Genomic DNA, 17334 nt, shown 5'->3' with positions numbered 1-17334 from the left:
TGAGTTGTAGAGAAGATGACCTAAGGAATTCACTTCATTTGTGCCTTTATATATTTTCTTCTCTTCCTGCAGGACTATACTTGGGAAAATCATGGCTTTTCCCTTGTAAACAGGCTTTATTCTGATATTGGGCATCTCCTGGATGAGAAGTTTCGGATGGTGTATAACCTCACATATAACACTATGGCAACACATGAAGATGTTGATACAACTACACTAAGAAGAGCTTTATTTAACTATGTCCACTGTATGTATGGAATCAGGTATGGACAAAAATTCCCTGGCTTAGGAATACATGGTAAAACTATGTAAACAGAAAAATAAACCATGTGTAAAGCATCATTTTACGCTGGGTGTTTAAAGTGGAGATGATACCTCTGTCTGGAAGTTAGAGTGGTTTTGCTGGCATATCAGTATAATTTCCCCTTCCACTGCAGAAAATTAGTCAGGATGGAAATTTTCACAGAAATGTCTTCTCTGAAGCCAGCCTGTATCCTTCATTTAGGAAAAACAGCATCCCTAAGCAAGTTCACAGACAACACTCAGTTGGGGAGGAGTGTTGATTTGCTGGAAGGAGCTAGGAAGGCCCTACAGGGGGCTCTGGATAAAGGCCCTACAGAGGGCTGTGGATAAAGGCCCTACAGAGGGCTCTGGATAGGCTGGATCAGTGGGCCAAGGCCAATTGTATGAGGTTCAAGTGCCCAGTCCTGCACTTGGGTCACAACAACCCCAGGCAGCGCTACAGCTGGGGACAGTGGCTGGGAAGCTGCTCAGTGCTGCTGGGGGTGCTGGACAACAGCAGCTGAACATGAGCCAGCAGTGCCCAGGTGGCCCAGAAGGCCGATGCCATCCTGGCCTGGATCAGCACTGGTGTGGCCAGCAGGAGCAGGGCAGTGACCGTCCCCCTGTACCCAGCACTGCTGAGGCCACAGCTCCAATCCTGTGCTCAGCTTTGGGTCCCTCACTACAGGAAGGACATTGAGGAGCAGGAGCATGTCCAGAGAGGGCAGTGGTGCTGGGGAAGGGTCTGGAGCACAAGTCCTAAGAGGAGCAGCTGAGGGAGCTGGAGGTCTTTAGTCTGGAGGCTCAGGGGGCACCTTATCACTGTCTACAACAACCTGAGAGGAGACTGTAGCCAAGTGGGGGTCAGCCTCTACTCCCAGGTAACAAGTGACAGGACGAGAACAAAGTAGCACCAAGGGAGGTTTAGATTGGATATTAGGGAAAATTTCTTCACAGAAAGATTTGTAAAGCATTTGAACAGCCCACAGAAGTGGGAGAAAAAACATTCCTGGAAGTGTTCATAAAATGGTGGATAGGGCACGTGGTTTAATGGTGAACATGGTTGTGGTTTAGGGTTAACCATTGGATTTGATGATGTTAAAGGTCTTTTCCAGCCTTAAAATTCTATGATCCTACTAAGCCTTTAAGATCCTCTCTTAGCACATGGTTTTTGGTCATGTATGATAAACGTTCCAGTTCCCAGGCTTAAGAACACGATGCTGCAAAAGACAGTGCTTTTAGAAAGTTACATCAAGCAGAATGATTGCTTGTGTTGTGTAGGTATGATGACTACGATTATGGAGAAGTGAATCAGCTACTTGAACGCAGCCTGAAGGTTTACATAAAGACAGTGACCTGCTACCCCGAGAGAACCACCAAGCGCATGTACGACAGCTACTGGCGCCAGTTCAAGCACTCGGAGAAGGTATGTGCTCCAAAACCAAAGTGGCTTCACACAGAGCCCTGTGCTCTTTGAAAATTAAAATATGAGGACACCTAAAATGGCAGCATCTGGCACATGAACTGTTTTAAATCAGAGAAAAACAAATGAGAAGCATTCCTTGAGTGTTAGATAGCAGTTTGACAAAAATGCTTCTTAGTGTGCTGGAAATAACTTTTATTGTTATTATTTTGAGTCACTTCTCCATAAAATTGAATGGGCAACTGTAAAAGAAAAGTCAAGATAGTTTACTTTTAAAAAGTTTTAAAGATAAACTTGAGAATGCAGAAGTGATCAACTATGCCAATACTTGGGATTTGGATATCAAGAAATACCTAAACTCATATATATATATATATATATATATATATATATATATATATATATATATATATATATATATATATGTATGTATATTTTATAGTGGTTTTCAGCAATAAAAATGTCAACGTGCTTTCAGATATCATATTAAATGCTTCCTGAGAAGGGTTCAGTGCATGAGTGCCTTCTAGCTTATCAGGCATGGAAACTGTTCCTTATTCTGTTCTCCTATATAATGGTCCCAGGTGGTAGTAAGGATAACCAAATATAATTTGAAAGAACTAATTCCATTAGGATACAAAAAAATATTTAAGGTTGGCTTCTCAGATGGAAGATTGCTTGAAGCAGCAATCTTGTTTGTTGTCCTGACAACATCCTGGGATGTTGTCCATATTGGCATCACTACACAGCTGTTTCTAGAGGAACTGTAGTCCTGCAGCAGGGTACAGGGAGAAATGGCAAAGTTTTCTTGCAGCTATACTTTACTAAAGGTTAGAATTTTCAGCCTGAATGAATAAACCATGTTGCATTCAGAGGTGAGCTAAATGGCTGATGCAATTTTTTACAGGTTCATGTCAATCTACTTCTGATGGAAGCTCGGATGCAAGCCGAACTTCTGTATGCCCTTCGTGCCATAACTCGTCACTTAACCTGAAGCACTCGCTGGCCAGGAGTACAGGGCTTTTACTGAGTATGTAAAGACCTTTTGAAATAGATACACACCAGAAGCTGTTTGTGATGTAGCATCAGGTTATTCAATTCTCTAGTGTCAAAGTTTAGCCGTGCTTCTTGGCGGCTGTAATGTGCAATGACGTGTTTTATTTTCTTGATGCTTAACATTACTAATGATAACAAAAGTAACACTGAGGAGCGCTACTCTGCATTGTTTCCGGCTGGGTTTCTGCACAGCAGTCAGAATCCTGGAACTGGTTTTATTGTATCCAATCCTAGCGCTTTGTTCTTTAGGCACTGGAGTGAAGTGCTTAGAGACTTCTTTTTCCAAGCAATCATTTTTCAGATGAGTGGAGTCCAGCAGAAGATCAGTTCTGCCTGTCCTGAGAACGTCCCACCACGTCGTGACTCGCGACAGAGACACGCGGGCTGTGCTGCATTGAATCGCCCACTGGATTCTCCTGTGTGTCCCGGAGACTGCTGCCAGTCACTGTCTTACTACAGCAATTGGAGGTGATGCAAGATGTGGATGCAAACATCGAGCACACTTTAATGTGAAATTAATCTTGATAAATCTTACAGCATGCTACTGAAGTGCAAAATTCATTCACGCTTTGTCGTGCCCCTTCGCAAGGAGAAGAGGCCTCACGATTTGCCATTTCAGCCACACTTACTGTGTTTCAATCATGCATAGTCTTGTTTTACTGACAGTCACCCTCAGTTGTCCTGACAACATCCATGCTCATCACGTGTTGCAATTTGTTTAGTTGGCACCTATAAAATTAATACACAGGCTGACCAAAAATAGGGTTGTGGGGTTTTTTGCACTCTCTTCTTTATCAATGTTTTAAATAAGGAAAGTAAAGGAAGGCTAGTATATCTATTCTTTCATATTGGATGTATAGAAATTATTTCCCATAACTTTTTCATAGCATGAAATTGTAATATTCAAAGTTTTAAAAGTTTCTATGCATTAGTGTGAGTGAACAAAAGAAAAGTGCAATATTTAAAAAGAAAGCAAGCTTTTTTCCCTGACATGCCACTGCTAAAGTGTCCTTCTTATATAGCCATAAAGAAATTTTAAAACCAAATTTCTTTAATGTCTAAGGCCTAGCAGTTTTGTTTTAGCTTTTATGGCTTAAGACAACTTGATACTGAGATGCCAAAGCATCCCCAAAACAAAGCATTTTTGGACAACCAGTAATATTGGGGAAGGGAAGAAATAAGCTGCCAAAAATGTCACACTTTTGTGCTGTTTTCTGTTGCTTTTGACTAATTTTTGAGAGCACAAAATGTTGATATTTATAGCTTTATTTTGTATTGCATTTAATGCACCAGTGAAGTGCCTAAAGAGATGCTTAAACTTACCCAGTAGAACACAAGTTAACTGCTTCAAATTTGTCTGTTGGTTTGGACTTTTCATATTTCTTTTGAGGAGGGTGACCTTTATTTCTGTGGTATACATTCAAAACTAACTAGACAGGTTTATTTTTAATGTTCTGTTGGATTGCAGTAGTTAATGCAGGACTTTTTTTTTATTGGTGATTGCAGAATAGTTAGAAAAAAAATACTACCAGTCATATTTTGACACTTTCTATTTACAAAACCATGGACCAGTACTCTACTAAAGTTAGTTTTCTCTTTTCTTCCTTTTCATGATCCTTGCTTTGACTTTGCATGTTGTTTTTTCTGCTTTATCTGTCCGTTCCAGATTGGAAAGCCCAATGATTGTACACTTTTCTGCACTTTCAGACTGCAGACTGCATGTGAAAACCTTTTGAAGAAAAAAATCAGTAATTAATTTTTTTTAAGTGTCATGTTGGCTATTTAGAAAACTACCCAACAGACAGCACTGGTCTGTCTGCTAGAGAGCATTGGGTAGAACATCAGATTTACTTATCTTGTATAGCTAACAGCAAAGATTTCTCAGAAATACTGAGATGTTCTTGTGTGTGAACTTAGATTTACTTTCTAAATTGTTATGATCCTTTTCCCCCCTCTTGTGATTGTAGTGGCCGTACCTAATGGCTTCTGCTGAGAGGAGTTTTCATGCAATACTTCTGGTTTTTTTCAAGTGATGGGAACTGTTCAGTACTACTTTAAATTTCTTTGCGTTGAAAAGTCAAGTAGTCCTCAAGAAGCACAGTTGAGCTCTGGAAAGGAGGTGAAACTAGATTGGGATAACTAATATGATGGTTTGTTTCCCCTCAGAAATGCAAAGACTTCTGGAGTAGGTTGAGTTTTACATTTGGAAACATGAGTGCCTTTACTTCTTTCCTTATGAAATATACTTGCCAGCTCAAATGCCTTCATGGGCAAAGTACATGAGCAGATTTGAAATACAGAAACCATAAATGGATTGCTTCATAAAACTTGTAGTAAACCAGTGTTTTGTTTTGGTTTTTTAAGTGCCATATCAAGTCCCATATGGCCTGCAAGACATTCCATCACAGGAAATGTCATTGTAAAACTAGTTTGCTATTTCTGTTTTTTTTCTTTAATATTACATGCAAACTTGAAACATCTGGAAATGTTTTCCACGTGGCATTTTTTTGAAAGTATTGCATTTACAGTGCAACAATTTATAGCCTAGTTTTTATACACAAATTTGGGATTTTTAATAGATGTTTGCTCAGAAATAGGTGTTTAAAGTCAGACAATGCTGCCATACACTTCATGTGTGCTTTAGGTTCACACTGTGCCAGGTTTTAATGTGCAAGTGTTCTTGGAATTTTTTTGCATTTTTAAAGCATGCATGAATGTGAATCTTCACACTTTGTTCATTAATATTTTTCTTAAGGGTACCATAATGATTGGAAGTGTAGATCCTCTCCCTCTGTGTTCCTTCATTGGAATTGGTAATTACCAGCATTCATGTTAGTCCACAAAATCCCAGCCGTGACCAACATAAAAACAAAGTGTACAGTCTCCAGTCTGCTGAAGAGAAAGCCTGATAGGTACAAATTAACCAGCTAGCACAGGGAACACTGTGAGTAGGGAACAGAGCTTTTGAGCATGAACAGCTTCTTATCATTGCAGAGTCACTTAAAACTTGTGTGTTGCTGTAGAGTATGTCCTTGCTCTATTTTTTTGGTAATGAAGAGAAGTGAAAAAGGTGCCAACTGGAGAAAGCATTTGCATTTCCCAGAACACTCTACCCACAGCTGAATTTCATGAGAGTATCATTATACAAGAACAGAAATAATCATTAAAACAGAAATAATAATTTTAAAATTGGGTGCAGTTTGTGCAGATAGCTACTACAGCTAGTGCTGTGGTGTCCTATGAGAATTTTGGTGAGCTGTAGATGGATTTATTTTCATCAAGGCTGAACTGAAACATATATCCTTTGTCCTAAAGCCTTCATTAAAATGAAAATCACAGAATCGTAAAATCTGGAGTTGGAAGAGGCCCACAAGAGGCCCAGCTCCTGACCCTGCACAGGACAGGCCCAAGAGTCATACCATATGCTTGACAGCGTTGTCCAAACACTTCTTGAACTCTGTCAGACTTCTCTGGGGAGCCTGTTCCAGTGCCCAACCACCCTCTGGGGGAACAAACTTTTCCTAATGTCCAACCTGAACCTCCCCTGACACAACTTCAGGCCATTCTCTCCAGTCCTGTCACTGGTCACCAAAGAGATCAGTGCCTGCCCCTCTTCTTCCCTCTCAAAGGAGTTATAACTACAGTGAGGTCTCCCCTCAGTCTCCTCCAGGCTGAACAGACCAAGTGCCCTCAGCCACTCCTCATGTGGCTTCCCCTCAAAGCCCTTCACATCCTTGTTGCCCTTCTTTGGATGCTCCCTAATAGTTTCATATCTTGCATATTGTGGCACCCAACGCAGCGCACAGCACTCGAGGTGAAGCTGCCCCAGTGCAGAGCACAGTGGGACAATCCCCTCCCTTGCCCAACACCTTGATCCTTGAAAAGGATTTACTTCAGTTGTAAGAGTTAAAGAATTGCCACTATCAGCTCTTCCTATGTATTAAAAAAAAGCTTTAAGGACAGGAAAGTCAGTGCTTGTAAACAATTACAAATGTAAGTATAAATTTAGAACAGATCAGAAGAGAACAAAAAGGAAGACATTTTGTTGCTGTATTATTTGAGTGCAGAAAATCAAAGCACCAGATTTTTCAAGTGTGTTTTTGTTTGTAGTGCTACTGATATTTTCATGGGATTTGAGAAGACCAGCTAGCTGCCTAAATTTCAGTGGGGATTTAAGCACCCAGGCACTCAGCAAAATCCTAGAAAATGCCCATTTGAATGTTTGAGTCAGATTTTAAAGAAACTGAATCACCTAAATAAAATAGAATAAAATTAATTTCCATAGAGACTAAAGGAATAATATATACCAGATCCATGTGATTCACAGTGATTGTTAATGAAATGAATTGTTTTGGGGACCTAATGTAGACTTAGAGAAATCTCTCCTAAAGCAGTTAAACTGTAAGCCACTGCTCTTGCAGAACAGGTTCTCAATGTTTCTCATGCATGTGTGTTTTCCATGAACATAGGCATACATTTCAGGCTCATGATCCAGAATTTGGACTCCCTTTTAGAAGAGCTGGGTTGTTTAGGCTCTACTTGCAGAAAACATTCATTGGTGGGAGTAAGTGGATAACATGTGCCTGAACCAAACATTTTTGGATCAAAAGAAATACCCCAAATCTTCTTGATCTCAAGTGATGTTCTTTCAGTTACTTTCTGTATGTTTGGATCCTTCTCCCATAAATAAGGGGTGATGTTGCACAAAACAAAAGAGGGAGTGGATTTGTTGTAAATGAACTTTGCCAGAGCAGATCTGACTATAAAGCTGTAAGATTTAGTTGCTGTTAGCAGTCATTCCAAGAGCTGGACAAAATGTCAGTTTTCATTACCTGAACTTCAGGTTTACAGTTCCTCATGTCCCCCAGCACTATGTCTGTCTGAAAAGATGCATCCACCAGCTTTCCTATATTTAGGAATTGTAAGTGAAATATTTTATCTCCAAATGAAAATTAATATAGTATTTCATACCTACTGCATAGATTACAGGTGTGAGAGATGGAGAGAGCACAGTAGTATGAGGAAACTTCAGGAGCATCTTGATCAGTGTTAATTTATTCCTTAGAGCACATTTCCTGGCAGGTGGTCGTGCTGCTGCTCCCCCAGTCTGCATCAGGTCTCTCTTGCAGATATTTAATCCTTTGCTGCTCATCAGGGGAAAAATTGTCATTTTCCAACCTGCCACCACCCCTGTCCTGCATCAAGTGCTTCCTGTTTTCCCAATTCCCAACCCCAAGCAGCCTCCCAGATGCAGGGATAACCTCCCAGCCTTAACCTTGAAAACAAGGTTCCTCTGTCACTGACTGTTGGTAAGGGCAGAGGCTCATTCTCGCATTTAGAGACACTTAATTGCCGTAGTAGATTGTTTCTGGACAGGAAAATGCTAAATGTGGTTCAAAAGGATGAAACTCAGTATTTGCTTAGTAGTGTGTCAAAGAGTTACAGAGTCAAAGAGTGTGTCTGGAGTTACAGTAAAAAATGCAGTGGATTCACTAAGGAAATTCTTTCTTTGGTGAAACGCCCCATGCTTGAGCTATCAGCTGTGCAGGTTTCTCAGAGGGACATCTAACAGGGAATTTGAGGTCCCTTTCTGCCAAGCAGGCTTACAGGGCCACCTGACTGGCAGTCCCTTGGGTGCTTTGCAGCCGGGCAGACTGCATCCAGCCTCTGAAACAAGTGGATTTGGGTTTTTCATTTATCTATGGGTAAAAATCCAAATGCATGTTGTGGAGCAGCTGCTGGAGACAGAGTTGGGTGTTCCTAGGGTACTGAGTATCATCAGGCTTGTGGAAAATAGAAACTTTGTTCCTGACAGTAGTTAGAGGTACTGGAGATGCCAATTGTTACACTAACTGTGGGGAGCAAGCCAGTCTGTCAGCACTGGGAGGCACAGGCACTCCAAGGGGACACGGCCAGCTCAGGAGGAGTTGAGGGATTGGTCAGCTGAAGAAAATTCCCTGATGTTGAGGGAAGTTGTCTAAGAGGTTCTTTTGTGTGCCTGTGCATAGGGGAGGTGGTGGAGGATGCCTCCTTCCACAGTGTCCGGAAGGCTTCTTTGGGAACAGAGCTGGGACCCTTTCCTTACTCCAGAGATGGAGTAGGGGAAGGGAACCATTCTGCCCAAGAAAAACTTGCTGCTGTTGAATTGCATTTTCACATCCCCATCAGCCCTTTGAAGGGAGTTTTGATGCAAAATGGGTAAATCACCAAGCATTGTGTCTCCAGCTGAGGAGTCTGGGCGGCAGCAACAGCAGCAGCTCCAAACACCAACAGTCCAAAACTGTGTCTCATTCCTCACTTCATGCTCATGTCGTGCCACCAGACCCAAACCTTTTCCCTCCAGCCCAGCTGCCATGTGCCCAGGTGGCTGCAGGAGCAGCCTGCTCATGGTGGTGGGTGATGTGGCCACTTTTAGGGGGAAAATAATAATATGTAGGCTACAACCCTTGGACTCTGCTAGGCAGTGCAGTCAGAGGTCTTTTCACTACTGCGACCAGAACTGGATATGAACTGTAGCTTAAAAAAATAGGAATTTTGCAAACTTGAAATCTCTGGATTTTACCCTTTTCTCCTTTTGCTGGAAAGCCACACGATGAATGTATATGCTTTACCTTTCTATCCGACAAAACTGAAAATCAGACTGCCAACTCCTTGTTTTGTATTAGCCTTTTTTTAAAAAAAAAAAAAGGAAAGTTTGTGAGCAATATATGTAGCATGCTGTGAACGTCTGTTTTGATCTTTATAGTTACTCTTTAATCCATCAGTATTAACACCAGTTCTTTTTTGTGTTCCCCTTGGTACTTCGTATGCAGTGTAAGCAGAAGCTGTGATCGGCTTTGCAGTCCTGTGCCATGTTACTGTAACTCCTTGATTTTTTAGGAAGCACCTGACTGTGGGCCACCCTGGGGCAGGTAGCGTGCCCGAACACGACTGCCACTCTCGGTCTCTTGTACTATGTATAGTTCTAAGTAGAATAAGCTTTTTAACAGAATATTGATGCGGTTATTGATGAGTCACGCAGGCTGCAAGTGTCTGGTGTGTGAGAGTCTTTGTATTTATAGTTGTTGGGGTTTGGGTTTTTTTGTTTTGTTGTTTTGTTTGTTTTCTTTTTTTTTAATTCATAAAGTAGCAAACTTGATAAACATAGCCACTTTAAACTGCTCTTGCTAAACAGACCCTGCTGTAGATATGATACCACTGTAGATACAGGGAGAAGCACCAGCTGACCTCTCTTGACTGTGGGAGCCAAGCCCCTGTCTGCACAAAGCAGGAGCCACACAGCCACCCTGTGTGTGACCCAAACACAGCCAGGGCTGGGGCCTGGGGTCTGTTTCAGCCCCCTGTACCCCTGAGCCTGCTGCAGGCTGCCTCCCACACTCTGCTCACCAGTGCACGGGGCACGCACGAGCTCGCTGGCATGAGAGGGATGGACAGAGCAGCTGCTGGACCACAAACATGGTCATGGCACTTCTGCAGCCAAAAAGCTTCCAAGCCTCTCTCGAGTGCAAACATTAGCCCCTGATTTGCTGACTGCAGAGCCTGGCACATGGGGGTGAGAAGCAGCACTGGCTCCCTGTTGGCAGCCATGGGTCTGAGCCCCCTAGGCTGGGGCAGCAGGCAGGGCAGCGCCGTGCCCAGAGAGGGGCATTTCACTGCATCTCCCACCTGTGACCCTCTGGACAGGGGGTGGATTGTGCCCAGCCCAGCAGCTGTCAGCTCCTGCCTCCCTGTGCTGCGGCCGCGCGGGCGTTTGGGACGGAGGGCTAAGGACAGAGCTCTGACACTGTAGCTCCCTGCCACCACCAGGAAGGGAGGAAGTGCGGCAGCTCTGTGGGTCCCACAGTCCCTGCAGCATCTCCTGTGGGCAGTGGCACATCTCCTGTCCTGCTCCCAGGTCACCACCTATCCTGAGCCCCAGGGATACGCCAGGGCTCCTTGCTTTCATGGGAGGTTTGCCTGCAAGGTGAGGCAGCTGCTAGGAGCTCACTGTGGGTTCCCACAGCAGCTTTTATCATTTCTTTCCTGTTGTTGCTGGTTGGGTTTGTTGTTTTTTTTTCTTTTTTTTTTTAAAGGACAGACTGACCTAGTGGGATGGAATTTTTTGTGTGTGACTTTTGTTAGTTTTTAAGTTACCTGACTTGAATTTATCTGAACAGATGCAGAAGGAACTTTCTTTTTTTTTGTGAGTTAAGAGACAAAAATGCATTTTTAAACAAAGGAATCATGTATTAACATTTTAACAGCAATTCATAAATCTGCACTTTTTATGAGGTTTTGAAAAATCTATTTATAGGTACGGAACAATGGGGTTTGTTTAAAACTGTATCGCATTTATACTTGCTGAAATTACTTTCATTGTTATCAGTAGGAATTTCATTGGTTAAATAAAATGGATAAAACCTGACTCCTGCTTGAGCCATCATTTGCCACATGCTGGGGAACACATCTCTAGAGCAGAACATCCTGTGTTTTGGGAAAATCCAGTCCTCAAAGTGTCCTTCCTCTCCATGCCTTTGTAGTGGGTTTTAATTTATGTATCATTCAATACAGAGATTATTTAATCCCTCTTCCAGGGAGACCTGGACAAACCCAAGAGCAGAAGTGGGTGAGAGCCATAAAAACAGGAACGGTGAGAGGAAATGTGTGCTGAGGGTGCTGGCTCAGGGCAGTGCCAACCTTACCTGGCAGCCAAATTGTCCCCAAGTCCCCAAACCCTGCCCCATCTATCCCCAGAGAAGGGTGACTTAGTGCTGAGGGATCACCAGGGAAGTTTGTCCTGGGGGAGATGATCACTTCCCTAAGAAAAACTAAACTAGTTAACACGAGCTGCAGACCTGGGATATTTTGGGTGTAGCTTTGCTTCCAGCTGCAGGATGCACACATCACAATAAGATAAATACATGTATGTATATAAATATCTGCACATATATAAAGTGCTTATTTATTTGCTTTCAGTGGGAGTTCCAAAACTCTGAGAATATCCGTTGTCTTAGGTCCAGGTCCCTGGTACAGGTGGTGTGGCTGTCACCTCCAGTCACAGAGGGACTGGGAGGGGCACCATGTCACCAGCACCATCCTGAAAAGGATAAAAATCTTGTAGCATTCCTCAAAGCCAAGGGCTGCTGTGGAATTCCTGCTTTAGCCCTTAGAAGTCCTAGAACATGCATGATCAGTAGGGCAGGACAGTGCCACCCCCAAGTGAGCCCTGCCCTGATTCTGGTCCCTGCTCACACCCTGTCTGTGGTGTGAGTGCTCAGATGGGGTACCCAGCACAGGAGAGGACAGCCCTGCTCCCCCACACCCCATCCTCACCTCTCCAGCTGGTTTCCCACAGGAAATTCAGAGCCAAAAACATTTGTGTGTTGGTGATTCCCCAAGACCTCTTTGCCCATCCTCCTGGGCCACCACTCTGCTGCCATCTATCCCCCTGTGCCCCCTGTGCCACTCTGGACACCACAGGGTGGTGGCAGACCAGGGACCGTGTCACAGGGATGCTCATGTGCCCACACTGACTGGCTGTGGGACAATCTCCCCGCAGCCCATGGTGACAGCTGTGGGATGTCCCTGGGACCTGGCAAAGGGCCATGGCTGAGATAAAGGTAGGCAGCCCTGCCATGGGCAGCACATCCCTGGGGAGACACCTGGCTGGGCTGACCCCACGCCTCACCAGGTTCCTCCCTCCTCAGGGAGCACAGGGGGATGCCCTGGTGTGCCCCAAGGCCATCAGCCTGGAGTGTGGGCACCCCCAGCCTCCTGGCTGGAGCCAAGGAGCCACGAGCATGCCAGGGTGGCTGGCAGAGTGGTGTGCCACTGCCCATGGACACTGCCTGCCCACTCATGGCCCAAGGAAGCCCACAGCTGCAGGGCTGGATTTCCACTTCTGCTGGGATCTCCTTTGCTTCTTCCCAGCATCACCTCATGCTCCTTGTGCCATAGCATGGGGGAGAAATGGTGACCAGCCTCAGATCCTGTACAGAGCCATCAGTGGATCTGTTCTCCCAAGTGTACATTAACTGAAGTGCACCCACCTGCACCACTTCATTTCTGCACTACATGCTTAATTAGACCAAATTTTATGCAATGTGGGCGTCATGAAAACTCCCCCCAGAAGCTTTTAGTTGGATTATGATGGAGTTATCTGGTGAGGCACCTGGGCAGAGGACCAGAGGCTCTACAAACGCAAGCTGGAATTACATAGATTTTAAATAACATCATTCATCAGGCCAATGAGCTCATGGAAACATTGATTTTTTGTAAGCTTTTCAATACATAAGGAAGATGGTCACTGCATTTGTATTCCCTGCTAAATTAAAACCCTCCTCATCTTCCATGAGTGTTTTTTTCCCTCAGCCTTTTCTAAGGCCCTTGGAGCAAACCTGGAACCTTTCTGACCTGCAGTAAAGTGCTTTTGCAGAAGGGAAGCCCTCCTTCTCCTCCTCTCCTCCTTCTCCTCCTTCTCCTGCCTGGGGCTGGTGTTCAGAGTATCTGTATATGCAGGCAATAAAACGTAGCCAAAAACTAGATACAGCAAATGCAGCAAAATGTGATTCCAGTCACAGCAGAAGTGTTTCAGCAGTGGTGAGCTGCAACATTCAGTGCTGAATTGCTCAGGAAGGAGTTGCCAGCAGTTTGCTGCCACAAGGTGCAGCCCCATGGAGGGGGCTTAAGCTTCAGCCCAGAGCACCTCTGTCCTGCTGATTTATGTGCCCGAAAGCACCAGCAGGGCTGGGCTGGGGAGGTGCTGCTGCCTGAACACAGGCGTTTAATTTGCCTGGCAAAATTACCTAGCCACTCTCTCTAGACTCCCTCTGCAATGCATGGAGAGAGGCAGAGACTCCACCAGAGGGTGGCATCTGCCCTGAATCATCTCCTGGGGGACACTGATCCACCTCACCCTCCACGTCAGGGGAAACGCGGCTGGGATGCAGCGTTCAGCTCGCAGAAGGTGAAACTGCGGCTCACATCTGCAATGCAGCAGTGATGCTGAAAATATCAGCTGAAAACGTGGTATTAGATTTAAGCTAACTCCTAGGCTTTTTCTTTCTGGTTTTTTGTTTTTGTTGGGGTTTTTTGTTGTTGTTTTTTTTTTCTGATGAAAAAACAAAACAACAAAAATGAATTTTTTTTGTGAAAAACAGGAACAGGAGCAGTTCCATTGGAGGCTTCATTACCAGCTCTAATTAGTGGATCTGAGGGCAAATCCCCACAACCACAGAGGTCCAAAGCCTCAGTGCTGTGCCCACACGGGCCCCAGCAGCGCCAGCAGGACATGTTGTGGGAATGTGCTCAATGGTGAACACCTGCATCTGTCCACGGCTGGAAATGGGGGATGGAGAAAGAATGAGATGCTGAATAAACTCCTCAGAGAAATAAAGAACAGGGACCAGGTTCCCAGATAGATCCTGCACCACCAAGCCTCCCTTGGGTTGGGAATGGGGGCATGATCTAAAGTATTACAGGATCAGGGAATGGACAAAATTATCCTTCATCACTGGAGCCTGAGCCTGTTCACTTGTCTTTGATCACACATGAAAGTTGATTGTAGCCAGGAGCAGATCGGTCTCTTCTCCCAGGTAGCAAGTGACAGGACAAGAGAAATGGCCCCAGGATGCACCAGGGGAAGTTTAGTTTGGAGATTAGGAAAAATTTCCTTACTGAAAGGATGATCAGGCATTGGAGCAGACTGCTTAGGGAATTGTGAATCACCACCTTGGAAGAATTCAAGGAACACATGGGTGTGGCACTTGGGGATGCAGTTTAGGGGTGCATTTGGTAGTGCTGTGAAGGACTCGATGATCTTAGAGGTCTCTTCCAACCTTAATGATTGTGTCTGAGTACTCATCCTCAGCTGCTGTGGTGATGAGCCTCAGACTGGCACCCCTCTGACACCAAGGAAAGCCACTGTTACCATTCAAGCCTCTTCTGCAGCCATGGGCTCTGTGCCCTCACAGATCCCTGGGAAGGCAGCCCCTTGCCCTACATCAGACACTTGTCTCATTTTTGCAGGTGTAGTGGTGTTTTCAAGTGCAGGCTCTCACCTCCAGTGCAAAGGTGCCTGAGGGTGAGGGATGAACTCATCCAACCCACAAATGCACATGTTTTCCATGAACTCAAAAAAACTGGGCCAAGTTCTTTGGGAGCTGGATTTATGCCACACAGGTCAGGCCAAGCTGTGTGGTTGAGGTGCACACTGTGGTTAATCCCATCTGTTCCAACAGGGCCACACACAACCCCCACCACCCAAACGTGGCTGTGAGCACTGCAGGTCATGGCCAGCAGCACTCAGGAGGCATCAGGCCCTGATATTAGTCCTACCTCCATGGAAGGATTTATTAACCCCTTCCAAGGGGCTGTGGGAAAGACCATCCCACCTGTACCATCATCTGGGTGAGCCATGTCAATGGGCACCTCAAAGGTCTTCAAGGGTGATAGGACAAGCCCCATCAGCCCCCAACCCCAGCCAAGCTTCACTGGTCCCAGCTGAGGGGCCCAGGTGAAAGGCAGGTGACACATTTATACTGAACACAGGGACCCCCGTGCCTGCAGAGAAGAATTTTTAAACGGCTACATTAGATGGCATAAATCCAGAAAGTGATGTCACCATGAGCCTATTGTATCATCCCTCTGGAGCTGTTTCACTCACACCAGCAGCTGGTCGGTGTCAGACCAAGCAGAGACCATTTCTCAGCCCCTACTGCTCACTGTTTAGCTGCTGGCCTTTTGGTTTCACAGAGTCATGGAATGCTTGGCTTGGAGGGGATGTTTAAGGGCCACATAGCTCAACCTGGGACATCTTCAACCACATCAGGTTGCTCAGAGTCCCATCCAGCCTAACCTTGAATGTTTCCAGGGCTGTGGCACCTACTACCTCTCTGGAAAACGTGTACAAGGGGTTTACTCATTATAATTTGCCTTCATTTAAAAGGAAATTTCTTCCTTTTACTTAGTCTGATGTTCTTCTCCCATATATCCTCCCCTGCTCACCAGCACAGTCCTGCCCACCTGCTGCAGTTCCTGGCATTGGTCCATAACCATCTTCTACCAGCAGGTACTGGGGATTTGGAAAAGTCACACAGTGACATCTGCTCCAGATGTCCATTCTTCACCATGTTAAATTAGATTAAAACATCAACTTGTTAATAAAGATGATACTGCAGAAGAATTTGAAGCCTGTGCTTCAGTTTTGCAGGCAACTTTGCTGCTGCCTTAGTAGAAAATGGCTTCTACCTCCCAGGAACACTGTCACAATTTCAGTATTTTTGGAAAGGAGACAAGGTTTTTTCACCCTTACAAAATGGAATAAAATCACACATGTGCTAAGATGGGCCATGGCTGAAGGATATGCCTCTGAGACAGAAAGAGCCACGTTCACATGCCAAATTTGCTGTTAGGCAGGAGTGGGTGCTGAATGTCACCATCCAAACTGCTAATCCAGACCCTGGGCTGCTCTTGGATGTCTCCTGTCCTTGTTCCAACCTGGACTTGAAAACTATTTTCCACTAAAAATGGTAAATTGCCATGAAAAGAACCCTGTATGATAAATCACCCCATTCTGACAGAATATAATTCCTTGGAGATTTTCCAACCAGCTGTAACACTAACACCACTGGAAAGTCTTTAGGCGTTTTTGCCTGGCTGGAAACACCAGTTGTGTGGAAATCAATAGCAGATGTTACCCAGTGTGAGATCCACCGAAGTGAGTCCAAGAGCCCAGGAGTCTGTGCAGCAAAGAGAAATCAGCCCATGCCAAACCCACAGTATTGCAACCTCACTAATACACACACACCCTGGACACACCTCACACTCCTTGCTCCCAGACAATCCCTCCTGGCCAAACGAGTTACACTGGTGTTTATTATCCAATACCTTTTCCATTTTCTGGCACTGGCTATGCTGGAGAGATAAACCTGTGAGCAAGCATGGCTCACTTCTCTGCTGAACAGGAGCTGCTCCCTGACCAAGGGAGGGACAGAGCTGCTGACGGAGCTCCATGCAAGATGAGCAGCTTCAAAACGTGCAGTGGTAGCAGAAGTGTGACCCAGAGGGCCCAAGGGGCTGTCCTGCAGGGCTACTGAGTCCCTCTGCCTTTTTGGGTGCCCAGCCCCAAGGTGGATGCAGCAGAGACAAGGGGCACCTCAAGGTGCAGAGACCCCTGTGCCAGAGCTCGGGGTGATCTGGTTAAGGCAGGGACACCTTCCACTAGACCCCCTTGATCAAAGCTCCATCCAACCTGCCAACTTGACCTTGATCATTTCCAGTGATGGGGCATCCACAGCTTCTCCAGGCAACCTGTACCAGTGCCTCACCAGTCCCTGCAGACTTGAGACAGATACACTCAGCTGCAGGGGTTCATCTGCCCAAAGAGAGGTACCTGCAAAACAGAGGTGCCAGCGTCTGGTTTACTCACCACAGGACCTCCATACCTTCAGTGGAATATAATTACCCCTGTTAGAGAAGGTAAGGAAATTGTGACAAAGCCAGTCCAAGGACCAGCACTGCGCACGAGGGAGTTTTTCCCTGTGAGCTGAGAAGTGATTTCTGTATGAAACTGGCTACATGCTGCACTGCAGGTG

At 45.2% G+C, this 17334-nt stretch overlaps 1 protein-coding gene across 2 annotated transcripts in view; it reads left to right on the top strand.

The window, feature by feature from the left end:
* SESN3 (sestrin 3) overlaps positions 1 to 11165 on the top strand; it is a 44947-nt gene extending 33782 nt beyond the window's left edge. The window contains exons 8-11 of one of the 2 annotated variants that reach the window (XM_059493712.1): positions 73 to 263; positions 1564 to 1708; positions 2613 to 2735; positions 3049 to 11165. In XM_059493712.1, the coding sequence (XP_059349695.1) occupies positions 73 to 263; positions 1564 to 1708; positions 2613 to 2699 (423 nt within the window). In that variant the 3' untranslated portion in view covers positions 2700 to 2735; positions 3049 to 11165. Of the gene's footprint in view, positions 1 to 72; positions 264 to 1563; positions 1709 to 2612 lie in introns of both variants that reach the window. The other variant, XM_059493711.1, reaches the window with a different exon arrangement.
* The last annotated feature ends 6169 nt before the right edge of the window (positions 11166 to 17334 follow it).

This window comes from Ammospiza nelsoni, chromosome 2 (assembly GCF_027579445.1).
Source record: "Ammospiza nelsoni isolate bAmmNel1 chromosome 2, bAmmNel1.pri, whole genome shotgun sequence".
NCBI classification, from domain to species: Eukaryota; Metazoa; Chordata; class Aves; order Passeriformes; family Passerellidae; genus Ammospiza; species Ammospiza nelsoni.
Note: the sequence above shows the minus strand (reverse complement) of the source record. Positions and strands in the feature narration are given on the sequence as shown.